The sequence below is a fragment of the Canis lupus genome, chromosome 10, assembly GCF_003254725.2.
Source record: "Canis lupus dingo isolate Sandy chromosome 10, ASM325472v2, whole genome shotgun sequence".
NCBI classification, from domain to species: domain Eukaryota; kingdom Metazoa; phylum Chordata; class Mammalia; order Carnivora; family Canidae; genus Canis; species Canis lupus.
The window spans coordinates 20,458,363-20,480,277 of record NC_064252.1 but is presented as its reverse complement, the minus strand read 5'-3'; the positions used below and the strand labels follow the sequence as shown (position 1 = coordinate 20,480,277).

General features: G+C 59.3%; 1 protein-coding gene across 1 annotated transcript in view; it reads right to left on the bottom strand.

Moving 5' to 3' along the window:
- CELSR1 (cadherin EGF LAG seven-pass G-type receptor 1) overlaps nucleotides 1-21,915 on the bottom strand; it is a 134,082-nt gene that overhangs the window by 66,930 nt on the left and 45,237 nt on the right. The window contains exon 4 of the mRNA XM_049115060.1: nucleotides 13,693-14,331. Within this exon, the coding sequence (XP_048971017.1) occupies nucleotides 13,693-14,331 (639 nt within the window). The remainder of the gene's footprint in view (nucleotides 1-13,692; nucleotides 14,332-21,915) is intronic.

Below are 21,915 nucleotides of genomic sequence, written 5' to 3'. Positions count from 1 at the left end.
CCAGCCCTGGTGGGGGGAGCCCTGCTTGTAGTATGTCCCATTTCTGTGGTGTGCACGCTCCCCCCAGAGCTGATTTCAAGCTACCCACTTGACATCAGTGAGCACGGAGCTCAGAAGAGATGTAATAAGAGAGTTTTTTAATTCTGGGGCGCCTGGAGGCTCAGTGGTTGAGCGTCTGCCTTCAACTCAGGTCATGACCCCGGAGTCCTGGGATCGAGTCCCACCTCGGGGTCCCCGCAGGGAGCCTGCTTCTCCCTCTGCCTGTGTCTCTGCCTCTCTGTGTCTTGTGAATAAGTAATATATTTACCAAAAAAAGATAGTTTTTAATTCTAAAAATCACCTTACTTTAAGTAACTCACTTGGATCGAACTTAGTGAGCCCCATATCTTAGACTTTTGATACAGCTCTTGTGAAAAACAACTATTAAAATGAAAATCCAAGGGTTCTCAGACATGCTTCCTATGCGGAGTTAACTTCAGCTTCCCTCTTCTGGGAATTCTTACTCAAACTAAGTCTGGGCTTCTCTCATCCTAACATCCTGCTTCGAGTCAAATGCTTGCTCTGGGCCATTCCAACTCCGGGGTGACTCTCTCCTCCTGTGCACCGCCCCCCCCCCAAGACAACTGACAGCTCCACCCCCACACCAAGGATCAGGTTTCCCTGAGCAAACTGATAGCCTTGCTCAATAATGTATGACACCACAAGGTCCCTGCAGGGAAGGGACGCAGGGCTCAGCCTCCTGGTCACAGCCACAAATGCAGAACCCCAAGCAGAAATTTTGGAAAAGAACCCCCTGCCCCCCGCCAGAAACCATTCTTAACTATGAAACAGAAGCTCCCAGGAGCCGAGGTCCGCCCATGACGGGATGCCAGTCTCACACCAGGCTTGGGGCTGGGAGGGAGGGGACCCTGCATGCTGGCCCAGGGCCCCCAGCCCTCGGTGTCAGGGCCACAGACCCTCTGTCTGAGGGGGCAATGAAATCCCTGGAGAAGCCTCAGCTTGAGAGAGCTGGAGCCCAGGGCTCACCTGGAAGGTGACTGCTAAGAACACAGGGCTACAGACGGCAGGGGGGCCTCCTGCCCCTCACTTGCTTCATTACTGCTCTCATCTCCACAGCACCAGGTACGGGGACTCTTCTACATCACTGTTTTGCAGACGAGGAAACTGAGGCCTGGCACAGTGTAGGACACATACCAATTTTTGTATGTAATGAAAACATTCCTTAAAGATATGGCAAATAGAAGAAAGAGATGGTGCCGGGGTGTGTGAACTTGCAAGCTGGGCTCAGCCTGAGGGTCGGGGGTTCGTGATGCAAGCGACTGGGTGACCACTGGGCCCCAGAAAGGGCCCACAAGCAGAGGACAGGAGGGCCTGAGTCCTGGCCATTGGGACACCAGGGTTGGGCAGGAGGTCTGTGAACAAGGAAGGGGTAGCTGAGCACCTTGACTTCACTATATAGAGAACCGGTGGGTGTGCAAGACAGGGAAAGCAAATGGCATAGGAGTGCGGTGTATGTGTGTGAGTGTGGTGTGTGTGGTATGAGTAGGTGTGGTATGACACACCTACTGGGGTCCTGGGTATGTATGTGGAGTGTATACATGCGTGGTGTGATGTGTGTGTGGTATGTGTGGTGTGCATGTGAGATGTGGTGTGTGTGGTAGGTATATGTGCACATGCACGCATGTGTGGTGTGCGTGTCATGCAGGGGACATGCATGTGTTGTATAGGTGTGTGTGGTACTCAATGTGTGCCTGTGTGCATGGGGTGTGATTTTCTGTGGTATGTGATGTGTGCATGTGTGAGGTGCGTGTGGTGTGTATGTGATGCAGGGGACATGCATGTGTTGTGTACGTGTGTGTATTATGTGATGTGTGCATGTGTGGTGTGTGTGCAATGTGGAGGATGTGTGTGTGCACAGGCGTGTTACCGTCATGGCAGGATGGGAGAGGAGGGGCAGGGCTGGAACCAGGGAGATGCTGATGTGAATCCACACCCGCACCTGCCAAGAACGGGCTTCAGAACCTGCCCGGGGCTGCTTGGGGACGGAGCCAGAGGGACGACAGGGTCCCAGCCAGAGGGGAAAGCGGGGGCACGGCCAGACGGAGACCCTCAGGATTGGAGCAGGGCTGGGGATGGGCCCAGGATGGGAAGGCGTGCGCACATTCCATGACTTAGGTTGTTCAATTAATAAAGGGACAAGTCCCTCCTAATCCTAAGAAATAGCTAAGTGCCTGGAACTAGAAAAACCAGAACTTCCAAAGGTGGCGAGGAAAGGAGGCATCGGGTGCGAAGCATAAAAGGCACGTTGAAGCGTGAAGTTTAGGCACAATTGGAGATCAATGAGGCACACAGAGGGCAGAGCGTCAGGAGAGAGTGGGGCAGCGTCAGGGTCAGGTCCTCAGACACAAGGACACCGAACCGGAACCACCCCCAAGCCCCTCGATCCGTCCTCAGCGGATGTCAGGGTCCCAAAAGGGGTCTAGCGTCTTAACGAAAAGACACGATCCAACAGCGTGGTTCACATCAGAAGCGTCATCACCAGGGAAAGCACAGAGATGGGAGACAAGGGACAGGGGACGCTTCAGGGTCTCTGAAAACGGGAGGGGACATCAGAAATGGTTAGACACTGGGAAAATTTGCCCATCCATCCTTCCGCCCACCCAGGGCCTCAGCCCTGCCCTCCACCAAACCCCCGAGCACCGCTGCCAGGGATAGAGCTTCCCCGAGAGCAAGCTCCTGGGCGGTGCCTCAGTTTCCCCACTGTAGGCAGGATTTCTGTCTTGCCCTGGAGCAATCCCTAGCACCCTAGGGGGGTGGTGTCAAGGTGAAATGAGCTGGTTCTGTAGAGCTCTGAGCTGAGCACCTGGCCCAAGGTACTGTGACTCCCTGTTATTTTTTTAAAGATTTTACTTATTTATTCATGAGAGACACACAGAAAGAAGCAGAGACACAGGCGGAGGGAGATGCAGGACTCGATCCCAGAACCCCAGGATCACAACCTGAGCCGAAGCCACCCAGGCACCCCGTGACTCCCTGTTATATTAATAGACTTATTGAGACTGGAGGCCTCACCTGTCCACCCCCAGCCCCACCCCCAGTCCTTCTCCACACACCCCCCCTCCACTGTTGGGACTTTTCTCACATCCCCGTCCTCAGTGACCGGCTCTGCCCTGGAGCCTCCCCCCCCCAGGAGGCAAGGCTGCCAGAAAAGGCCTCTGCGGGGAGCCCGGACACCTGCCGGCCCCCCTCCCTGATGCCCTCACCCACCGGGAGGGAGGGGAAGCCGGAAACCAGACCACTGCAGGCTTGTCCAGGTCGGGGCGTTCTCTGGGCCGTCTCAAATGACTTCATTATTGTCTCTGAAGCAATTTCCCAGAACCCCAGACACACCCATTTTTTAAAATCTAAATTTAAAAAATGCATTCCAGCAGGAAAGAACAAAATGATTCTGGTTTATCCACAGCTTTGGCTTTGCTCACGGGAGTCACCTACACATCGGAGGCGGAAACCCGGCTAACCGGAATAATCGGTGTGCATTTTCAGCTCCTGGTGCCTGAAACGGAAGGTTCCAGCAGGCGCGTGGCCCAGTGCGGCGCAGCCAGTCCCAGCCAGTCCCAGCCAGTCCCAGCCAGTCCCAGCCCCGGGGCACACTCAAGGACCCCACCTTTCAGAAAAGGGATGCTCCCCCCACCCTCCCTTTCCTCACACCCACAAGGGGCCCAGGAAAGAGGCAACCCTGAAGTCAGCTAAGCGGTGGCCCGGAAAGTTCCGTCCCTGTCCTAATTCCCAGAACCTGTGACCACTGCTTCACACGGCAAAGATGGGATCAAATTAACGGTCCTGAGATGAGAGACCCCAGCAATCCCATGTCCACACCACACGTGCGAGGACGAAGGCAGATTGGAGCGGTGTGGCCACAGCCCAGGGCCACCTGAGGCCACCCGGAGCTGCAGGAGACAAGGAAGGACCCTCCCCAGAGCCGTCAGCGGGATGGGACACCGTCAATTTCAGAATTCTGGCCTCGGACACTGTCCAGAACACACTCCTGCTGCTTAAAGCCCCCCAGGGAAGCTCCCGGAGCTTGAGCCAGTCCTAATCGCGCTCCGAGGGGACCGGCCCGGTTCCATCCCCCAGAGACCCATGCCAGTTCTCAAACCGCAGCCCGAGAGCCTGCGAGCATCTCCCTGAGGCTCAGTGGACCCGCAGCTGCTGACCACAGAGTGCCCTCTGTCCCCCCCAGGTCCTCGTGGGGCCCTGGCTGGCAGTGGCCGAGGACACAGGAGGCGCTGAATGAACACACAATGCAGGTGCACTTCCCAGATCTTGGCTGCCCAGGCTGGTGGGAGAGGCCGACCAGAGGGCACTGGGCACTTACACATGGTCAGCAGGCAGGCTCAGCGGGGGTGACCACCAGGACCCGAGTGCCCAGATCCCCCTCTCGGCTCCTTCACACGGCACTTACCATCCCCCCAACCCTCACCCCCGCCAAAGCAAAGTCACAGTCCTTTCCAAGCCAGGGGAGGGGCCGGGGATGGGGGCTCAGAAGGATACTGGTGGCAGCTTCGGAGGTGCCAGGACCCAGAATGAGGCAGAGCCTGGCAGCCTGGGCCCCAGCCAAGCCCCCCACCCCCGCCCGGTCCTGGGGGGTACACAGTCTTCACAATGCCCTGGGGCCTGAACACATGCCAAGAAGCCCCAGTCTGCGTCCGGGGCTCCCCGAGTGCCCGTCTGGGCCTCTGCAACTGCCTCCCTCCAGGTGTTGGGGTAGCTACACGGCCTGGAAACATCGTCTTGGGAGGCCCCCCCCAGCTTTGGGAGACGTTGCTCAGGGAGGCCCTGGGACAGCCTTGTCAAGGCTGTCAAGACAAGGCTGTCTTGCAATGTGTCAAGAACCAGCTCCAAGATGACATCTCGGACACAGGATATGATTTAGGTCTAAGGGCACAGGGACACCCGAGGGTGTGAGGGATGGCGGGCCTGGGGAGGTCTCCTAGAGAGAGGCTGTGCAGGTGGGGATGAATGGGGCGCCACACCCAGGGGGCGGTGCAGAGGTGCAGGACCCAGCCCAAGCAGAGCAGCGAGCGGCTGGGGAGGGATGGAGGGAGGGCTGAGGGTCAGGCACGATCCTGCAGACCCGGGCGTGGAACCAGTGGTGGAAGGTGACGCTGGCAGCTGTACGCCTCAAGGCCGGGAGGGGGTCCCCACCACTTTATCAGCTTGCAGGGAAACTGTGCCAGTTCTCAAACAGCAACGTGTCCAAACTCAGCTGGAATGCTAACTGAAACCTCTGTCATCCTTACACACAGCAGCTCAGCCCCCAGATGGTTCGAATTCCACATCCTGCGTGGTGCTGGGGAGGTGGCTGGTTTCTTGGGGCAAATCAATGTCCAGAAAGAAGACATTTTCTTTATTCATGGCTCGGAGTCAGCAGAACCCCAGGGAGCCCAGCTAACATGAAGCCCTCCCTCCAGGGGTGTCCGGCAGCCCCATCGGATGAGTCCTGCCTGGCCATCTGGCCCCCAGGGCCGTCTGTCCACCCCCGCGATGGGCTCACACCGGCAGGATGCGGCCAGAGACCACTCTCAGGCCAGGGACACAAGCCGACTAGCTAGCAACTCCCGATGGCCCTCAGCCCTGTGTCCCCAGACAGCGGGAGACAGCCCCCCCGTGGGGCTGCCATGGCAAAGGCCTCGCTCACTCATCCCTGCCACAAATGTCTACTGGGTGCCAAGTGGGTGCCAGGTGCTGCGGGGGGGGGGGGGGGGCAGGAGTATGGGCAGCACAATGATGGAATCCCCCAAAGATGTCCTGTGGTTCAAAGGGGGAGCTCGAGTGGGGAGGCCGTGCTGGATCACGGGGGGCTGCGGTGATCACAAGGGTCCCCACGAGATGGGGCGGGGGGGGCACAGAGGGCCAAGGGTCAGTAGCGGGAGACAGGATGATGGAGACAGGGGCTGGAATGAGGGGAAGGAGGAGCCGAGGAGTCCGGGCAGCCTCTAGATGCTGGAAGAGGAGATCCTCCCCCTGAGCCTCCAGGGGGACCCATGAGAGAATAAACCTGCACCTTTAAGCCACTCGTTTGTGGGACTTAGTGCAGCAGCTGCGGGACCCTGGCCAGGGGCGACCCGGCGAGCCCGGCCTCTGCAGCTGTCCAAAGGCACTCCCACGGGGGCTGACCCGCAGGGGGGCTGGCGTGACCTGACCCCAGAGGGGCGCTGTGATGGCACAGGGGGGCTCGGCCGCAGGAGGCACCTGCTCGGGCCACGCCGCTGCCCGCCGCTGGACGTGCTGGTTTACGCTTTTGCTCCTCACCAGCTCATGCCCGTGACCGGCTCCCCTGTCCACCTGGAAGCCACCAGGAGGGACTGTGGCTCCCGTGTTCCCGGGTTGAGGTCTCTAAGAGGAAAACAAACCACAGGAGCCTGACACCCGCCCAGGAGTGTCCTCTGGGGCCAGCGGAGTCTCAACAAGCAGGTTGACAAGAGGTGGCCACCACTGCAGACAACCAGAAACCCTGAGGCGTGGGGAACTATGTCCCCCCCACCACCACCAAAATCGTATGTTCAGGTCCTGACCCCGGGCACCTATGACTGCGATCTTATTTGGAAATAGGTCTCTGTGGACATGATCAGGTTAAAATGAACTTCTGCCAGACAGAGGGTCCTTAGCCAATGACCTCTGTCCTTCAAAGAGTGGGAAACTGGGATGCAGACCCAGGACACACACAGGGGAGGGCCAGGGAGAAGCACCTCCAAGTTTAGGAACGCCACAGGCCCCCAGGCACCAGAAGTGCCTCCAGAGGGAGTGCAGGCGGGCCACACCTCGGTGCCAGACCCGTGGCGACAACACTGTGAAAACAACGCATCCCCGTGGTTCTGCGCCCCCCAGTGTGAGCGCCTCTGCGCAGCGGCCCCCGGGAAGCTAACGGGCGCCCACGGGGGCCTCCAGGGTTGGTCTGAGGATCGTCCTCACCCCCTAAGGCCACTCGGCCCAGGAGAGGAGGAGGACACTATGGATTTCATGGAGAACAGGAGATTCCTGCCTAAACCTACCCACGCTGCAGTCTCAGTGCATGAATTTTTTTTAAAGATTTTATTTATTTATTCACAAGAGACACAGAGAGAGAGAGAGGCAGAGACACAGGCAGAGGGAGAAGCAGGCTCCATGCAGGGAGCTGGATGTAGGACTCGATCCCAGGACCCCGGGGTCACACCCTGGGCTGAAGGCAGACACTCAACCACTGAGCCATCCGGGCATCCCCTCAGTGCACTATTTTAAGGAAAATAAAGTCACCCCAAAGTGCGATGACTCCCAGCTTCACAAGAACGTCTGAACGAAACGCTGGAGATCCTCAGCTGGAATCTAGACACAGATGCGACAGAGGATGAAGAGGCTCTGGAGAGCGCAAACCTTGCCGCGACCCCGGCCACCCGAAGAGCACCCCTTCCCGACAGAGGACCCCACTTCTGCTCCGAGATCTCATTACAGGCCAGGCAATGGTTTTCCTTTCGAAGGACGACGACCCCTCTGGTCTAAGGACCAAACCTACCCTGCTGATGGAATCCTCAAGGGGGACCTGCAGCCCCGCGCACCGTGGCCAGCGTGGGCCATGGGTGGATGCCCCTCTGTGCAGGGGGGACACCGCAGCTCACACAGAGGCGCGGGCCCCGGCCCGGGACCGTGCAGCACGCTCGTGTGCCACATGATGATGGAAATTTCATGACTCTTAGAAGAGAATGCAAGACAAAACGTGCAGTTGGGAGTACTGTGCATTTTTTAAATGACACAATCTGAGCCATGCCAGAATTGGTTTTAAATATTCTCCTTCACAGAGAAGATGATTAAGTTGTTATACCAGCAGTTTCTCGGACCTTGGACTCATACATAATGTCCTGGCCTGAAGTTTCCCACGAGGGACAGTCAGGGTCCCCAGTCCTGGGGAGGCCACCACGGAGGACGGTCCTGGTCACCGGAAGACCCTTGCACAGGACAACTGGGACAGTCCACCCAGGGGCAGTTAGCACAAACCGTAACCAAGTATCACTGAGACTCTCCTAAGTGACGCTGACCCACTGGCCCCCAAACCAGCTGAATCTCAGCTGGGGAGCACCTGTTCTTCTGCGGTGTCCAGCTGCACGGACGCTGAAGCCCGGGGACAGCTGTGTGCTTCATGCTCAGAGGCAGGGCTACTCTCCAGCCTTCGCTGAAACACCCTCTGAATCCAGTCGAGTGGCCCAGGGATCTAACATCATATGCTCCAGGGGCACCTGGGTGGCTCGGCAGGTGAGCATCTGCCTTGGGCTCAGGGTGTGATCACAGAGTCCCGGATTTGAGTCCCACATCGGGCTCCCTGCGTGGAGACTGCTTCTCCCTCTGCCTGTGTCTCTGCCTCTCTCTCTGGGTCTCTCATGAATAGACAAATAAATAAATCTTTAAAAAAAAGTTAAAATAAAATCAGGGCAGCCCCGATGGCGCAACGGTTTAGCGCCGCCTGCAGCCCAGGGCGTGATCCTGGAGACCCTGGATTAAGTCCCACGTCAGGCTCTCTGCATGGAGCCTGCTTCTCCCTCTGCCTGTGTCTCTGCCTCTCTCTCTCTCAGTGTCTCTATGAATAAATAAATAAAAATCTTTAAAAAAATAAAATCAGGGATCCCTGGGTGGCGCAGCGGTTTGGCGCCTGCCTTTGGCCCAGGGCGCGATCCTGGAGACCCGGGATCGATTCCCACGTCGGGCTCCCGGTGCATGGAGCCTGCTTCTCCCTCTGCCTGTGTCTCTGCCTCTCTCTCTCTCTGTGACTATCATAAATAAATAAAAAAATTAAAAAAAAAATATTTAAAAAAATAAAATCATACACTCCAGAATAAACAGGACCCTAAGAAGACTCGGCCAGAGCGACCGACGGTGGGGGGCAGTACCCCAAATGTCTTGGCCCAGGCACGGCCACCGCCGGCCTCCCCTCCAACAGGCGGAGTGCTGAGCGTCCAGGAACCCCCCACCCCCGGGATATCAGAGTTGCTGCGCCCTCAGGAATGCACCCCATGGGCAGCCATTCATCTGTGACCATAAATCACCTTGCAGTTCTCCATAGCGAGAAGGCACTCGTCCGTGAGAAGCCTGGGAGCACGCGTTAGCACGCAGCTGCGGTGAGAGCAGGGGCTCGGCCAGCAGGGCAGAGTCATAAATACCTCACCTCCTCCCCTAGAAGGGACCCTCCTGTCCCCTCCAGCTCAGTGACAACAGGAGCAAAAGCATCCCCAGGACGTCTAGGCCGGGCCAGTTAGACCCTGACCCCTTCATATGTGGACGAGCACTTACAAAGCACCTTCTGTGTGCCTGGCACTGGGGAGGGAGCAGACGACACCAAGCAGACATGGTGGGGGGCTGCTGAGGGAGACCAGTGGTGGCAGCAAGGTGACATTCGGGAAGACATGGAGAATGTGCACGCGACAGGCAGGGACCACAGTGAGAGCAGCATGCTGTTTTCAGAAGGTGAGCAAAGGGCCGTTGCAGAGAGGTGGGCCCAGGCCTGAGAGCAGGGGGCGGGGGGGACGGTGGGGGGACCCTGGGAGGGCTTGGGCGGCACCGCTGTGACCCAGTGCCCTTCCAACTGGCCTCTGTGGCCTCTCTGGGCGCCCCACGGAGAGCAGCTCCCGGGCGGGAGAGGCAGGGCTGAGGCCACAGCCCTCAGGTGTGTAGAGGTGGGCATGGGACGTGGAGGCACAATGGTTGGGACTTGGTTGCTCATTAGTCATGGGGTGCAAGAGGGGAACCCCTGTGAGCTCGGGGAGGAGGGGCAGGGGGTGGACGAGCCTGGCCCCTGCAGCACATGAGCTCAGGACGGAGATCCCAGGTCCCCCATGTAGCTCTGCTCCTTGGAATTCCTAAAGCTGGATGACAACTGTCCCCTCCTCATGGGGCTGTGGGAAGGGGCTGGAGCGCTCGGTCACCGCCACAGCTGCCGCCAGCGAGCACCACCACGTCAGGTGTGCAGGTAAATGGGGAAGCCCACCGTGCCGGCCTGGAAGAGGCCACAGGGTGGGCGAGCAGGAGCCCAGGAGCAGAGCACTGGGTTGGAATCCTGCCTCCACGCACAGCTGGTGGTAGTGGGGCCCCTCGCTCCAGCACGCATGTACACGCGCACACGCAGCAGGACTGTGCTCCGTGTGGGGCTGTCCTGGGTGCTGTGGGATGCTGAGCACCTGGCACCCACCCACCAGCACCCCACCCCCGGCTGTTACAGCCAAATATATCCGGGGTGGGGGCGCCTGGGTGGCTCAATAGGTTGAGTGTTCTCCTGACTTCAGCTCAGGTCATGACCAGGGTCATGGGATCGAGCCCCACCTCAGGCTCCACACTTAGTGCAGAGTCTACGATTCTCTCTCCCTCCATCCCCTCTGCTCACGCTCTCTCTGGAAATCCCTCTCTCTAAAATAAAAAATATAGATATTTTTAAAAATGTCCTTGGGTGCCAGGTGTCCCCAGGGGCAGAACTGCCCAGTGAGAACCATTGGGCCAGAAGCCACTGTTCTGTTCCGCACCTGAGCCTCTGCATGAATAAACGGGGCCTAATGTTGATGCAGGAACTGGGCTAATGCACGTGGAATCCTCTAGAACAGCACAGCTCGCTGAAGGCTCATGAGTATTAGCCCCAAGCTACCGCTGTCCTGAGAGACACAGAAATAAGGGAATCACACCCAATGTGTCAGCAGAGCAACCAACACAGAAACACGGCACCAAGGATGTCGGGAAACTTTCCAGAACCTTCCCAGAGCAGGGGCCAGCTCGCTCAGGGGCATCTGCCAAGCTGGGAGGAAACCAGGACAGCGTCCACGGCCCCTCGAGCCGCCCTGTCCTGCTGCTCCCGGGGTGAGGCCGCCTCCCGGTGACGACGGGGTCCGTCCCTGGGGCCGGGCTGTCCTCGGAGGCCTGTGGATTTAAGAAGCGCAGGGGAGCTGCCGGGTGTCTCCCCAGCACCCGATGCAGGGAGCTCTTCCTGGATTAGCGGGCCCGTCTCCCGTCGGGGGCGGCACAGGAAGCCGGGGTGTTCCGGGGGCCCTGGGCCGCTTCCAGCCGCCCGCCGCAGCCGGGGCTCGGCTTACCGGGGAGCGGGTAATAAAACCCTCCCGACGACAGGGCCGCCTTCAGCACCAGCAAATGAGCGCAATTACCGGCCGCAAGAGGAGGAGGGCTTCAAAGGCAGAAAGGGAGACGCAGGGGAAGGGGGACTGAGCAGAAACAATCCATCTGAGCCCGTCTGTATCTCCAAGGGAAACACAGGGATGCTTTTAGTGCCAGAGATGCTCAGACGGGTCCCATGCCAATCACGACATCTCGGCGGGTTCCCTGGTGATGACACACCGGGCCAATCCTGGTCATTACCTCTCGAGCAATAACCCTCATGATGAAAACAAAATTGGAGAACTCGGGAAGTCCCTTCTACCCCGCGGGTTGAACCCCCTTAGGAGGGAAACAGGGCTCCACGGGCCCCAGCAGCCTCAGTTTACCCAGACTTACATCCAGGACCTCTGGAACCCAGGCCCACTGCTGTGCCCCTGATGTGAGGCTGGTCTCCTCCACCTCCGGACACCCCAGCCTAGGACTCCACCGGAGTGTGGAGGGTGCCTGAGGGCCTGTCCCCCACCCAGGTCCCCAATGCCACGCGTTGTGACCACTGACAGGGCCAGCTGCACAGACAACCATGGGTGGCCCACCCGACTGGACAGGGGCAGCTCTGACGTGTGCATTGGTCAGACATACAGTAGGCACTCAATTAATACTTACGGAGCAAGGGAGGCACTGTTTACCAACTGAGTCTCCAGAGCACGTAGCCCTTTCCCAGGGTCTGGGGGCCAGTGGTTCTCCATCTGAAGCAGGGTTCATGGGAGGAAGCACACCCCGTCGAGGCCACATGTGTGTGCAGGGGGTGGACAGGGGACAGCAGCTCACGGGGGACAGCAGAAGGGGCCGAGATGCCAGCTCACTGCCGCGAAGGAAGGAGAGGCAGGGACGGGCCACCACCACGTGCTGAAGCTCCAGGGAGCGTCCACTACGACTCAGGGCGGGGGGTGGGTACAGGCCTCGGGGGCACAGCCAGGGCCCTGACACGGAGGCAGGAACTGAGGGGGGGCAGGGGTCTCCTTACCTTCCTTCCTCACCACTCCCCACCACACCCCGGTGTAGCCAGGAATTCAGGCTAACACTCAGAGAGACAGACGGCAACAGGCAGACGGACGGCCAGCCTCAGACGGGCAGGGGGAGGGGAGGACACGGGGCAGGCCACCGGCTGCCTTCTCGCCGCGCGGCACCGCAGGATGGTGGCCAGGCTGGGGCTCAGACGAGCAAGCCGGGGCGCACACCCCCAGGTCCTTGGGCTGCCAAACGGCCTCTCTTCCTCCTCCTCTGATGCAGAGCACTGTCCCCCCCAGCCCCCGGGCTATGCTCTCTTCCTGCTTCATAAATACCAGCTGATACCCTAAACCCCTGTTCTAAGCTCGGTGAACTCAGGGCTCGTCCCACACAAGCAGAGAACAATTTCTCAGCTGTTTATACTCAACAGGAAAACCAGGCTGCGGTCCACGTTAGAATCGCAGAGGCACCTCCGGTACGAGGGAGGCCCCACCTGGTGCCAGACGGCTTTCCCGAACGCCGGACGGCTGCCATTGGGCCGGTGTGCATTTCTTTTTCCCCTTTTTCTTTTTCTTCCTTTCTTCCTTTCTTTCTCTCTCTTTCTCTCTTTCTTTCTTTCAAGATTTTATTTGTTTATTTGAGAGAGAGAGAGAGCACAAGCAGGGGGAGCACCAGGGGGAGAAGGATGAGGAGATGCCCTGCTGAGCAGGGAGCCCGACGTGGGACGCGACCCCAGGACCTGAGATCATGACCTTAGCTGAAGGCAGACACTTCACCAACTGAGCCACCCGGGCTCCCCTGGAATTTATCTTCCAAACGGGCTGCTCCGGCTACATGTTCTCAAGCACAATCCCTGGCAGCCCTTGGAGCCATTTGTCTTCGCAATATGTCAGGACGTCTCAAGGCAAGCATGTGTTCAGGGCAAAGAAGATGAGTAATCTCTGTAGTGACAAGAGGGTGTGAGCACCGTCTTCCCAGACCCCAGTGATTAACGGCTCAGGACTTCTACCCCCAGTGATACTGGCTGCGACAGCCCATTAAACCCGAGCGCCCGAATGAAGTGCTTCCAGTGCAAAGCCACTTAAAGGAGCGTGTGTCGCTTCATGCATGTGGGTTTTTAGTGGCTCTTACATTATAATCTTCCTCATCAAGAGGGTGACTCCAGGGACACCTGGGTGGCTCAGTGGTTGAGCATCTGCCTTCAGCCCAGGGTGTGATCCTGGAGTCCCGGGATCAAGTCCCCCATTGGGCTCCCTGCATGGAGCCTGCTTCTCCCTCTGCCTGTGTCTCTACCTCTCTCTGTGTGTCTCTCATGAAAAAATAAAATATTAAAAAAAGAGGGTGACTCCAATTCACACAGGATCCACAGGGACCTTGGGACGCTGGGGGAGATGCCCACCTTGTGCACCATGAGGGATATGCCACCCTCCTGCCAGTCCCTGCATCACGACGAGGCCACACCCGCACCGGGCCCTTGGCCACCACCCGGGGAGGGAGGGCGGACGGAGAAAGGCGGCCGGAACCCGCTGGCCCCCTGCCCGCCCGGCCCCGGGGAGCCCCACGTACCGGTGAAGTCCTCCAGACACTCGCAGGTGTAGCCGCCCTCGCGGCTGTGGCAGCGGCCGTGCGCGCCGCAGGGGCTGGAGTAGCACAGGTCGATCTCCGTCTCGCAGTAGTCGCCCGTGAAGCCGGGCGGGCAGCGGCAGCGCAGCCCCGTGATGGGGTGGATGGGCCGGAAGAGCACGGTGGTGGAGCTGATGAACGGCGCCGAGCTGTCAAACTTGAGCACGGACACGCACTTCATGTAGTTCTCGCAGGGCTCCCGCAGGCAGATGTTGTCGTCGAAGGGCAGCACGCGCTGGGTGGACACGGCGGTCAGCAGCGTCCGGTTCAGGTAGATCTGCTCCTGCAGGTCCTCCGACGGGAAAAACTTGTCACGGACGCCGCCAGGGAGCAAGGCCGAGAAGGTCACGTTCAGGATGTTGGAGCTGACGTCCGTGTCGTTCTGGATGTTGAAGACGAAGACGTCGTCCTTGGTGGTGGACAGCACCGTGGCCACCCCTTCCACAAAGAGGGACAGCAGCGGGGACAGGAACTTCTCCTGCGACATGTTCTCCAGGCGCACGGTGATGCTGTTGGTCAGCATGTCATCCGTGATGATGGTGACGCGCAGGGTGCAGAGTGCCGCCACACTGTGGATGCCGTCTGTGGACACAAGGAGGGTCAGGGTCACTCGGGGTCCTGGGTGTTCCCAGCCCCACCCGGGAACGGCCTCGGATGCGCTCAGCAGGACAGAACTGAGCCTCAGCCTCCCAAACCCTCCCAAGTCCCCGCGCCCGTCCCTACCGGTGGCCACCTCCTTGACCCCGGCTTCCCAGACCCCGTCCTTCTCCCTCCACACCCCAGCTGCCCAAAGGACAGCTCCCATTGAGCCTGCCTTGCTCCAAAGGACCCCCCAGACCCCCCAGCACTCAGCAGGACACCCCAGGACCACCCACAACCCAGCCTGGTGCCTCCCCGTCCCCCACCTCACACGTGGGGATGTGGAGCCCCATTTGACCCCCTCTGCACCTGTTCCAGACACCGGGAGACCCCACTCTGATCGCACCATCCCCAGCCCCGCTCAGACCCCACAGTGTCCAGGACGGTGCCATCCAGGTATGGCCTTGGTCAACACCACGTTGATTTTTTTTCCCAAAATTGTACCCTATTCATCCCTACGCGCCCGGCACACAGGAGACGCTCAGCAAACGCTGCTCTGGGAAGACACGCAGGAGACAAGGTGTACCTCAGCCCACACAGGGAAGCAAAGCACGACACGCGGCACTCAGGATCATGAGACGGGAATGGGTGGGGTATCCGGGTTATGAAGCTGAGCCCATCATCGTTGGACCCCAGGGTCAGAGAGCGGCCCAAGGGGGGCCACAGGGGCTCACCATGGGCTGGCACCATCATCTGCCTTCCAGGCACCCCTGACAGGTGCAGCCACCCCACCCAGGGGCCGTCACCTTCCCCCCCCAGACCCCATCCCAAATGTGCAAGGGGACCCTGAGAAAACCTGGCAAAGTTCATATCCTTGGCTCAGATTCCAAGTCCCTGCAGCCCTGACCAACCCTCCCCAACCTGCTCCCCACCCCCTGTGCCCCCTTCCACACGCGGGCACCCCTGGGTCCACGGGGCACAGGCCATCTGTGTAGGCCAGTGAACCTTGGCTGGACCCCCTCCTACCCTCCTGGGTGCCCCCCCAGGGCGCAGGAGCCACGGGAGGGACCCCTCCCCACTTGTTTCTGGAACATCGGGACCACTGACAAGAACCCAGGGGCCACCTTGTCGCTGTGACCCCAGCACAGTCCCCGCGGAGGCACAAAGCCCCAAATCCCGGGGGTGTGATGCACCCGAGCTTGTGTACATGGGGACTGTCCCTCTCAGGCCCTGGAGCACCACGAGCCACTTCGGAAGGGACCCCGGGTCACAACTCTCGTCCAAACAGGAAAATGCAGCTGCTCCCCACGCCCCACGCTGCCGGCTCTCCGCCGACCGACCGCGGCAAACGTTCCACCCGGGACTCGTGAAAGCCCAATGGGGCGGGATCCGTAAGTGGAAGCAGCGCGGGTGTGGGGCGTCGGTGCGGGAGCCGCAAGGTGAGGGCGCTCTGCCTACGGCGTCCGCGGAGCCCCAGCACAGCACCTGGCAGCTCACGTTCCACAGGCCCGGGCCAGGCAGTGGGGAGAAGCCAGTGGCAGAGTGCTGTCCTCTCCCTCCGTCCCCGCCACGCAGCCCGTTCCCCACCACGGAGAGTGTTTATTCCCCTCCCCGGAACACGGACGGGACCTGCGGCTGCCTCGGTTGCCCCCCACCGTGGTCCTCACACTGCAGGCACCCTAAAACGCCCACCTCGTCACACCAGTCCCCGGTGGGCCCCCAGTGGCTTCCAGAATAAAACCCACACCTCGTACCCCCTCTGGTGGTGGGTCCTCTGTGACCTGTTCCCATCACCCTCCACCGCCCTGCCACGCGGCTCCCTCTTCCTGCCCCAGGACCTTTGCACCCCTGTCTCCTTCCCACAGCGCTGCCCTCCTTGTCGGCTGCTGAGCCCTCCCTCGGCCACCCGGGTCCCGTCACACGGGCCCTCCCTCCATGCCCCCCGCCCCCGTGCTCTCCTACCTTCCCGCCCGGGAGCCGCATGACCTGTTTCTTTTGTTCACATCTCTCCCCCGGGAGCCCATGAAGACTGAGAACCTTCTGCACACACAGCGTCAGCGTCTGCAGGTTCCCACGTAAGCTCTTGGTCCGGCGATGCCTTTCTTTCTTCCCGGAGGCCCAGGATAATTATCCAGGATAGAGGACCTGCCTGCTTCCCTGTGGCTGTCATTATGAAATATCCTTTTTGCCTTAAACCACCAGCCTCCCGCAGGCTGCCAGGAGGGCAGGGCGCGGGGGATCGCCCAGGAACAGGGATCTTACAGGGACGGGCGGCTCCCCTCGGGGACACCGCGACCACACGGCACAGAAACTAACGCCGATGGTCGGGAACACAAAACGTGCCCCCTCCTAGGACTCCTCTGCCAACTTCTTTGAGACCAGGGCTCATCCCGGACACCCCACGTCCCGGGAGACAACGGCTTCGCGTCGGACCTACGTCATCCGGGCTGGATCTCTGGGCCTCCATGGACATACGGGCCTGGCTGCCCACCCATGGGTGCCACGGAAACGAAGCGGGCCTTCCCGACCAGGGAGCAGGGCCCGCAAACCAAGGCGGTGGGACAGATCCGACAGGACAGATCCGACGGGGGGCCGTGCTACTGGGGGGAAAGTGAGTCGCTTTTCCTCATGGATGAGAAAATGCTTTTGTCCCCGAGCCCGAGAGCTATCGGCAGGGATGGCAACGCGTCCGCAAGGTTGACAGGGATTTCGCCCGGGTCCCTGAATTTGTTTTAAATACATTTGTAATTTTTTTAAAGATTATTATTTATTTATTCATGACAGACACAGAGAGAGAGAGGGGGGCAGAGACACAGGCAGAGGGAGAAGCAGGCTCCATGCCGGGAGCCTAACACGGGACTCGATCCTGTGACCCCAGGATCACATCATGGACCAAAGGCCGGCGCCAAACCGCGGAGCCACCCAGGGATCCCCAATACATTTGCATTTTAGATCAGTTCCAGCTTTATGGGAACCCTGGGGGGAACGGTACGGAGTTCCCGCATCCTCAGCACCACGTCTCCCCTATAACCAACGGTATCACGTCACTTCCCCAGTTTTGCCTGCTGCCCTTTCCCAGGGCCAGGACCCTCTGCAGGACCCCACAAGACAGTTGTCATGTCTCCTTGGCTCCCCCGAGCTGGGGCACCTTCTCAGACGTCCCTGGACAGTTTGAGGAACGGCTGTCAGGTCCTAGGAATGTGCCGGGTTGCTGACATTAGGTGATTTTTACCTTCCTCTCTATACTTTCCTGTATCATCTTATTTCCCCTACAAGAGCCTACACAGCAGGTTTATCATTTCAAAGCCCGTTTTCACCCTGGAAGAGACGGACCTTGCCTGGGGCTCTTGCCAGCTGGTGCCGCGGGCATCTCGTCTGTGGCTGTGGACAACAGCTACAAGCCAGCTTTGCAGCACCCCCAAATCAGCTAACACCTTCCCCCCTGCTGGTCCTCCACAGATGAGGACCCTGAAGACCAGAGAGGCTGACCATCAAGCCCAGCCGAGGTCACCAGGCCCAGATTGCCTGGGGTCAAGCCCTGCGGACGGTGGCTGGAGGGCCCAGGGGACTGTGGTCCTGGCCTAGGAGGGTCTGCTGAGCACATAGAGGAGGAGAGGGCAATTTCTGAACACCTGGGGCCTCGTGGACAGGCAGCTAAGGACAAAGCCGGTGCCAGGATGGAACAAGGCCACTCGCCGTGGCTCTCTGCCACTCCACCCCAATGCACCCCTAGTCTCAGGGAGACACCTCCAGTTTCTACTGGCGACGCCCAGCCAGGCCTGATGGGCACCGCCCGCGATGCCAGCTGCGGCTGGATCCCCAGGGCGCTGATTGCTGTCCAGCCGGTTTGAGACAAAGGCCGCCCGCCGGTCCCTCATCCTGCCCCCGCCTGACACCTCCCAACAGGTAGGGAGGGCCCGCTCAGGGCTCCCACCCAAAGCCAGGAGACTTTGAAGTGGTTTCTAGCAGCATTCCTCCCTCCGTGGGGTTTGCCATTTTCTCGAGGCCAGACTGAGGGCAGACAGCAGGTGCGTTGTTTTGATCCGCTACCTGGAGGGCGTCTGGCTTCTCTCAGGACCACAAGAGCCAAACCTAGAACCTGCATCTCGGGATGCAGGCTCACATCATGGGAGCAGGGGGACGTGCGTGACGGGGGATGGCGGGGCCAACGCCAGTGTCGGGCCCAGCGGGCACTCGACCAGCGAAGATACTGCACCGCTGCCCTGTCCACGGAGGGGCCCTTGGGTGTCGCCCCCGGGCCCGCTGGCTGGAAGGAGCCCTCTCCCGTGGAAACGCTCGGTTACTGCCGGGATGGAGTAACCAAATACTGCGAAAGGAGCCTCGCCCGAGGCTCGCAGCCGTGGTAAGGCACCCCGGGCTTCGCCGGGGCCACACGGAGAGGTTCCCCAGGAAACATCTGTCGTGCCTGCCCTTCACTTTATGTCTAGGGCAGGCTGCGCAATGTGGAGGAACCTCTGCTGGACGGGGGTCTAGGAGTCTGGCCGCGCTGAACCCCTGGCTGGGATGCGTGGTGGTCACCCGGCCTGAAACGGGCGGTGCTAGGACCAGGAGAGATGGGCGATGCAGGGGCGCCCGCTCCCAGGCAGACCTCACGGCCTCCGCCACCAGGGCCCGCGGCACCCCACCCAGCTGCTCCAACCCCAAGCGCTCCAGACACTGTGGATGTCTGCTGGGGACAGGTCACACCCAGTCCAGCTCGCTTGGGGAAGCCACACAAAGGTTTCTGGATTCTTCCTCTGGTGAGAACCAGGAACGCGGGAAGCAGCTGGGCTCGGGGTTTAGTGCTCCGCGGCTGCCAGGCCGGCCCGGGGCCTCCCTCGGTCAGCAGGGCCAGCAGGAAGCCGGTCCAGCCTCACTCTTCTCTGCTGGAGCCTGGCACTAGCCACCCTCGGGTCCCATTCCAGGAAAACCCGCAGAGTCCCCTGAGGCAAAGATTAAAGTCCAGAAGGGATCTGAAAGAGCTAGTGAGCTCCTACGTGTTCTCAAACGACACCCTCCAGCAAGATAACGTGGTCCCTGCACCTGCCCAGGGACAGCCCCACAGTCTCCGGGCCTGGACACATCAAGGAGCGGCCGTCAGCCCAAGACAGCCATGGGCACTAAAGACGAGGTTTCTAACAAACACAGCAGCACAACCGGCCTGGTGGCCGCGGAGCCCAGGCGCCTGCGCCCACCCTGCTGCTGCGCCCACCCTGCTGCCCACAAGCGGCCAACCGCCACCCCACCCACTTGGGCGGGGCAGGAGCCAGTCTGGATCATCCCAGGCTCTGTGCCATCCACCACCCAGCTGGACAGACCCCGCCTCGAGCTCCTTGCCAGCCCCCTGGCCGGTCAGAGTGGCGGGTGACCCCGGCCTCCCCGCAGGTGGGTGGGTGTGCTTGTGAGCAGGTGCACACATGTGCCACTCCTCCTTCTATGCTCCTGTCCTGAGCTGGGGTTCTGCACACACACGCCTGCGAGTATTGCTTTGAGAATGCTCCCTTAGCTTCATTTAATACTGGACGTTTCTGTGTCCCCAACACATTGCACCGGCCTCACATCTGGCCCTCGACCCTTGGGCTCACCGGCCATGCCTCCGAAACTCTGACTGTCCCTGGGCACCACGGGCGACCAAGTTTAAGGCTCCCCAAGTCCCGAGCCCTGCAGTCCCCCCGGAACAGGAAGGCCAGAGCCGCCGCCCAGGGCAGTGGGGGACTGCAATCTGGGCCTGGCTCTGGGAGCATCATGCTCTTCAGTTCGGGGGGAAACATCCTCTGATGGCCGAGCCCATGCTGTCCCCGCCATCTCCTGGGAAGCTCAAAAGAAGCAAGAGCCAAGGCTGCGTCTGGGCAGCAGATGCAGACCCTGGTGGCAGCTCCAAGGCACAGGCGGGCAGGACACTTCATGTTGTCAATCTTACCAAGGCCATGTGTGGCAGGCAAAACAGTGCCCTCCACCCCAGAGGGGAGGGTCCTAGAGCCTGGAACCTGCCAGAATGCTAGGCATGGAGAAGGGTTAAAGTTGCTGATGAGCTGACCTTACCATAGGGGGAGCAGCTCCGATTTTGCAGGTGGGCCCCCCACATCACCACCGGGCCCTCCCAAGTAGAGAGGGAGGTGGGAGAGAGAGTGAGCTGCAGACAGCATGGGGCCAGAGAGATGCCAGGCCGGCTTGAAGAGGAAGAGCCGCCAGCCCAGGAACAAGGGTGCCCGCAGGTCCCCGAAGGCCTCGACAAGGAGCCCAGCCCTGCCACACCTCGGTTCTACCCCAGGGAGGCCAGCATAGGACCTCCATCCTTCCAACTGCAAGGGAATAAATGTGGGCTTGTCTCAAGCCACCAAGTCCATGGCAATTTGTGGCAGCAGCAGCAGCAGACGATCCCCTCACTCAGTGAGGCGGCTGTAACCTCGATGCCAAGATAAGACAAGGAGAGCACGAGGAAGAATGAACAGGCCCAGTCTCTCGAGAGCACAAATGCAACACCTCTTTGCAAAGGAAAAGGTCAAGTAAATCTAATAATATATGAGACAAGGCGACCTATCAAGACCAAACTGCACTTATCTCAGGAATTTAGCACTAGGGGAAAATGTGTTAACACAACACCACACCTTTTATAGAAAGCATATTTGCATCTCAGTAAGTAGAGGAAAAGATAACTATGGTTCTATAACCCTTCACAATAAAGGCTCTTGGCAAACACAAGAGAGACCAGTGCTTCCTTAAACCAACGAAGGGCGTCCATAAAGGCCCAACAGCAGGGACTCCTGGGTGGCTTAGGGATGGAGTATCTGCCTTTGGCTCAGGGCGTGATCATGGGGTCCTGGGATCGAGTCCCACAATGGGACTGAAGAAAGGGAGGGGACGAGTTCTATTGAGAGGCAGGACTTGTCTTCATCTACAGCAACCAGAGTATTGGCACAGAGCAAACCAACAGACGCACAGGCAAGAGAGAGCCCAGAACACTCCCGCACACACATGGAAACCTGACACGTTGAGCTGGCAACAGGGAGCCTGGACCTATTCCATAAGGGGTCCCGAGACCACGGCTTCTCTATACGGAGGACGAGATGAAATTGGATCCCTACCTCACACCGAACACAAAAATAAATTCCAGTGAATTAAAGACTTAAATGTGAAGGCAAACCTAATTTTAGAAGAGATCCTGCAAAATTATGTTTGTGATCTTGAGGTCGGTAAGGATTTTTTTTTAAAGGTTTTATTTATTTATTCATGAGACACACAGAGGGAGAGACAGAGACACAGGCAGAGAGAGAAGCAGGCTCCCTCTGGGAGCACGATGCAGGACTCGATCCCAGGACCCTGGATCACACCCTGAGCCGAAGGCAGATGTTCAATGGCTGAGCCACCAGGCATCCCTCGTAAGGATTTCTTAAGATACATAAAACACTAACATAAAAGAAAAATGTTTAATTTTGACATTAACAACAGGTACTTTGCCAAAACTTCGATTTAAAATTTAACGATGAGACAATCCACAGACTGGAACATAGCTGACCCTGAAACAAATAAAAAGATGCTCAATGTCATTAGTAATCTGAGAAATGCAAACTGAAACCACAAGGAGAT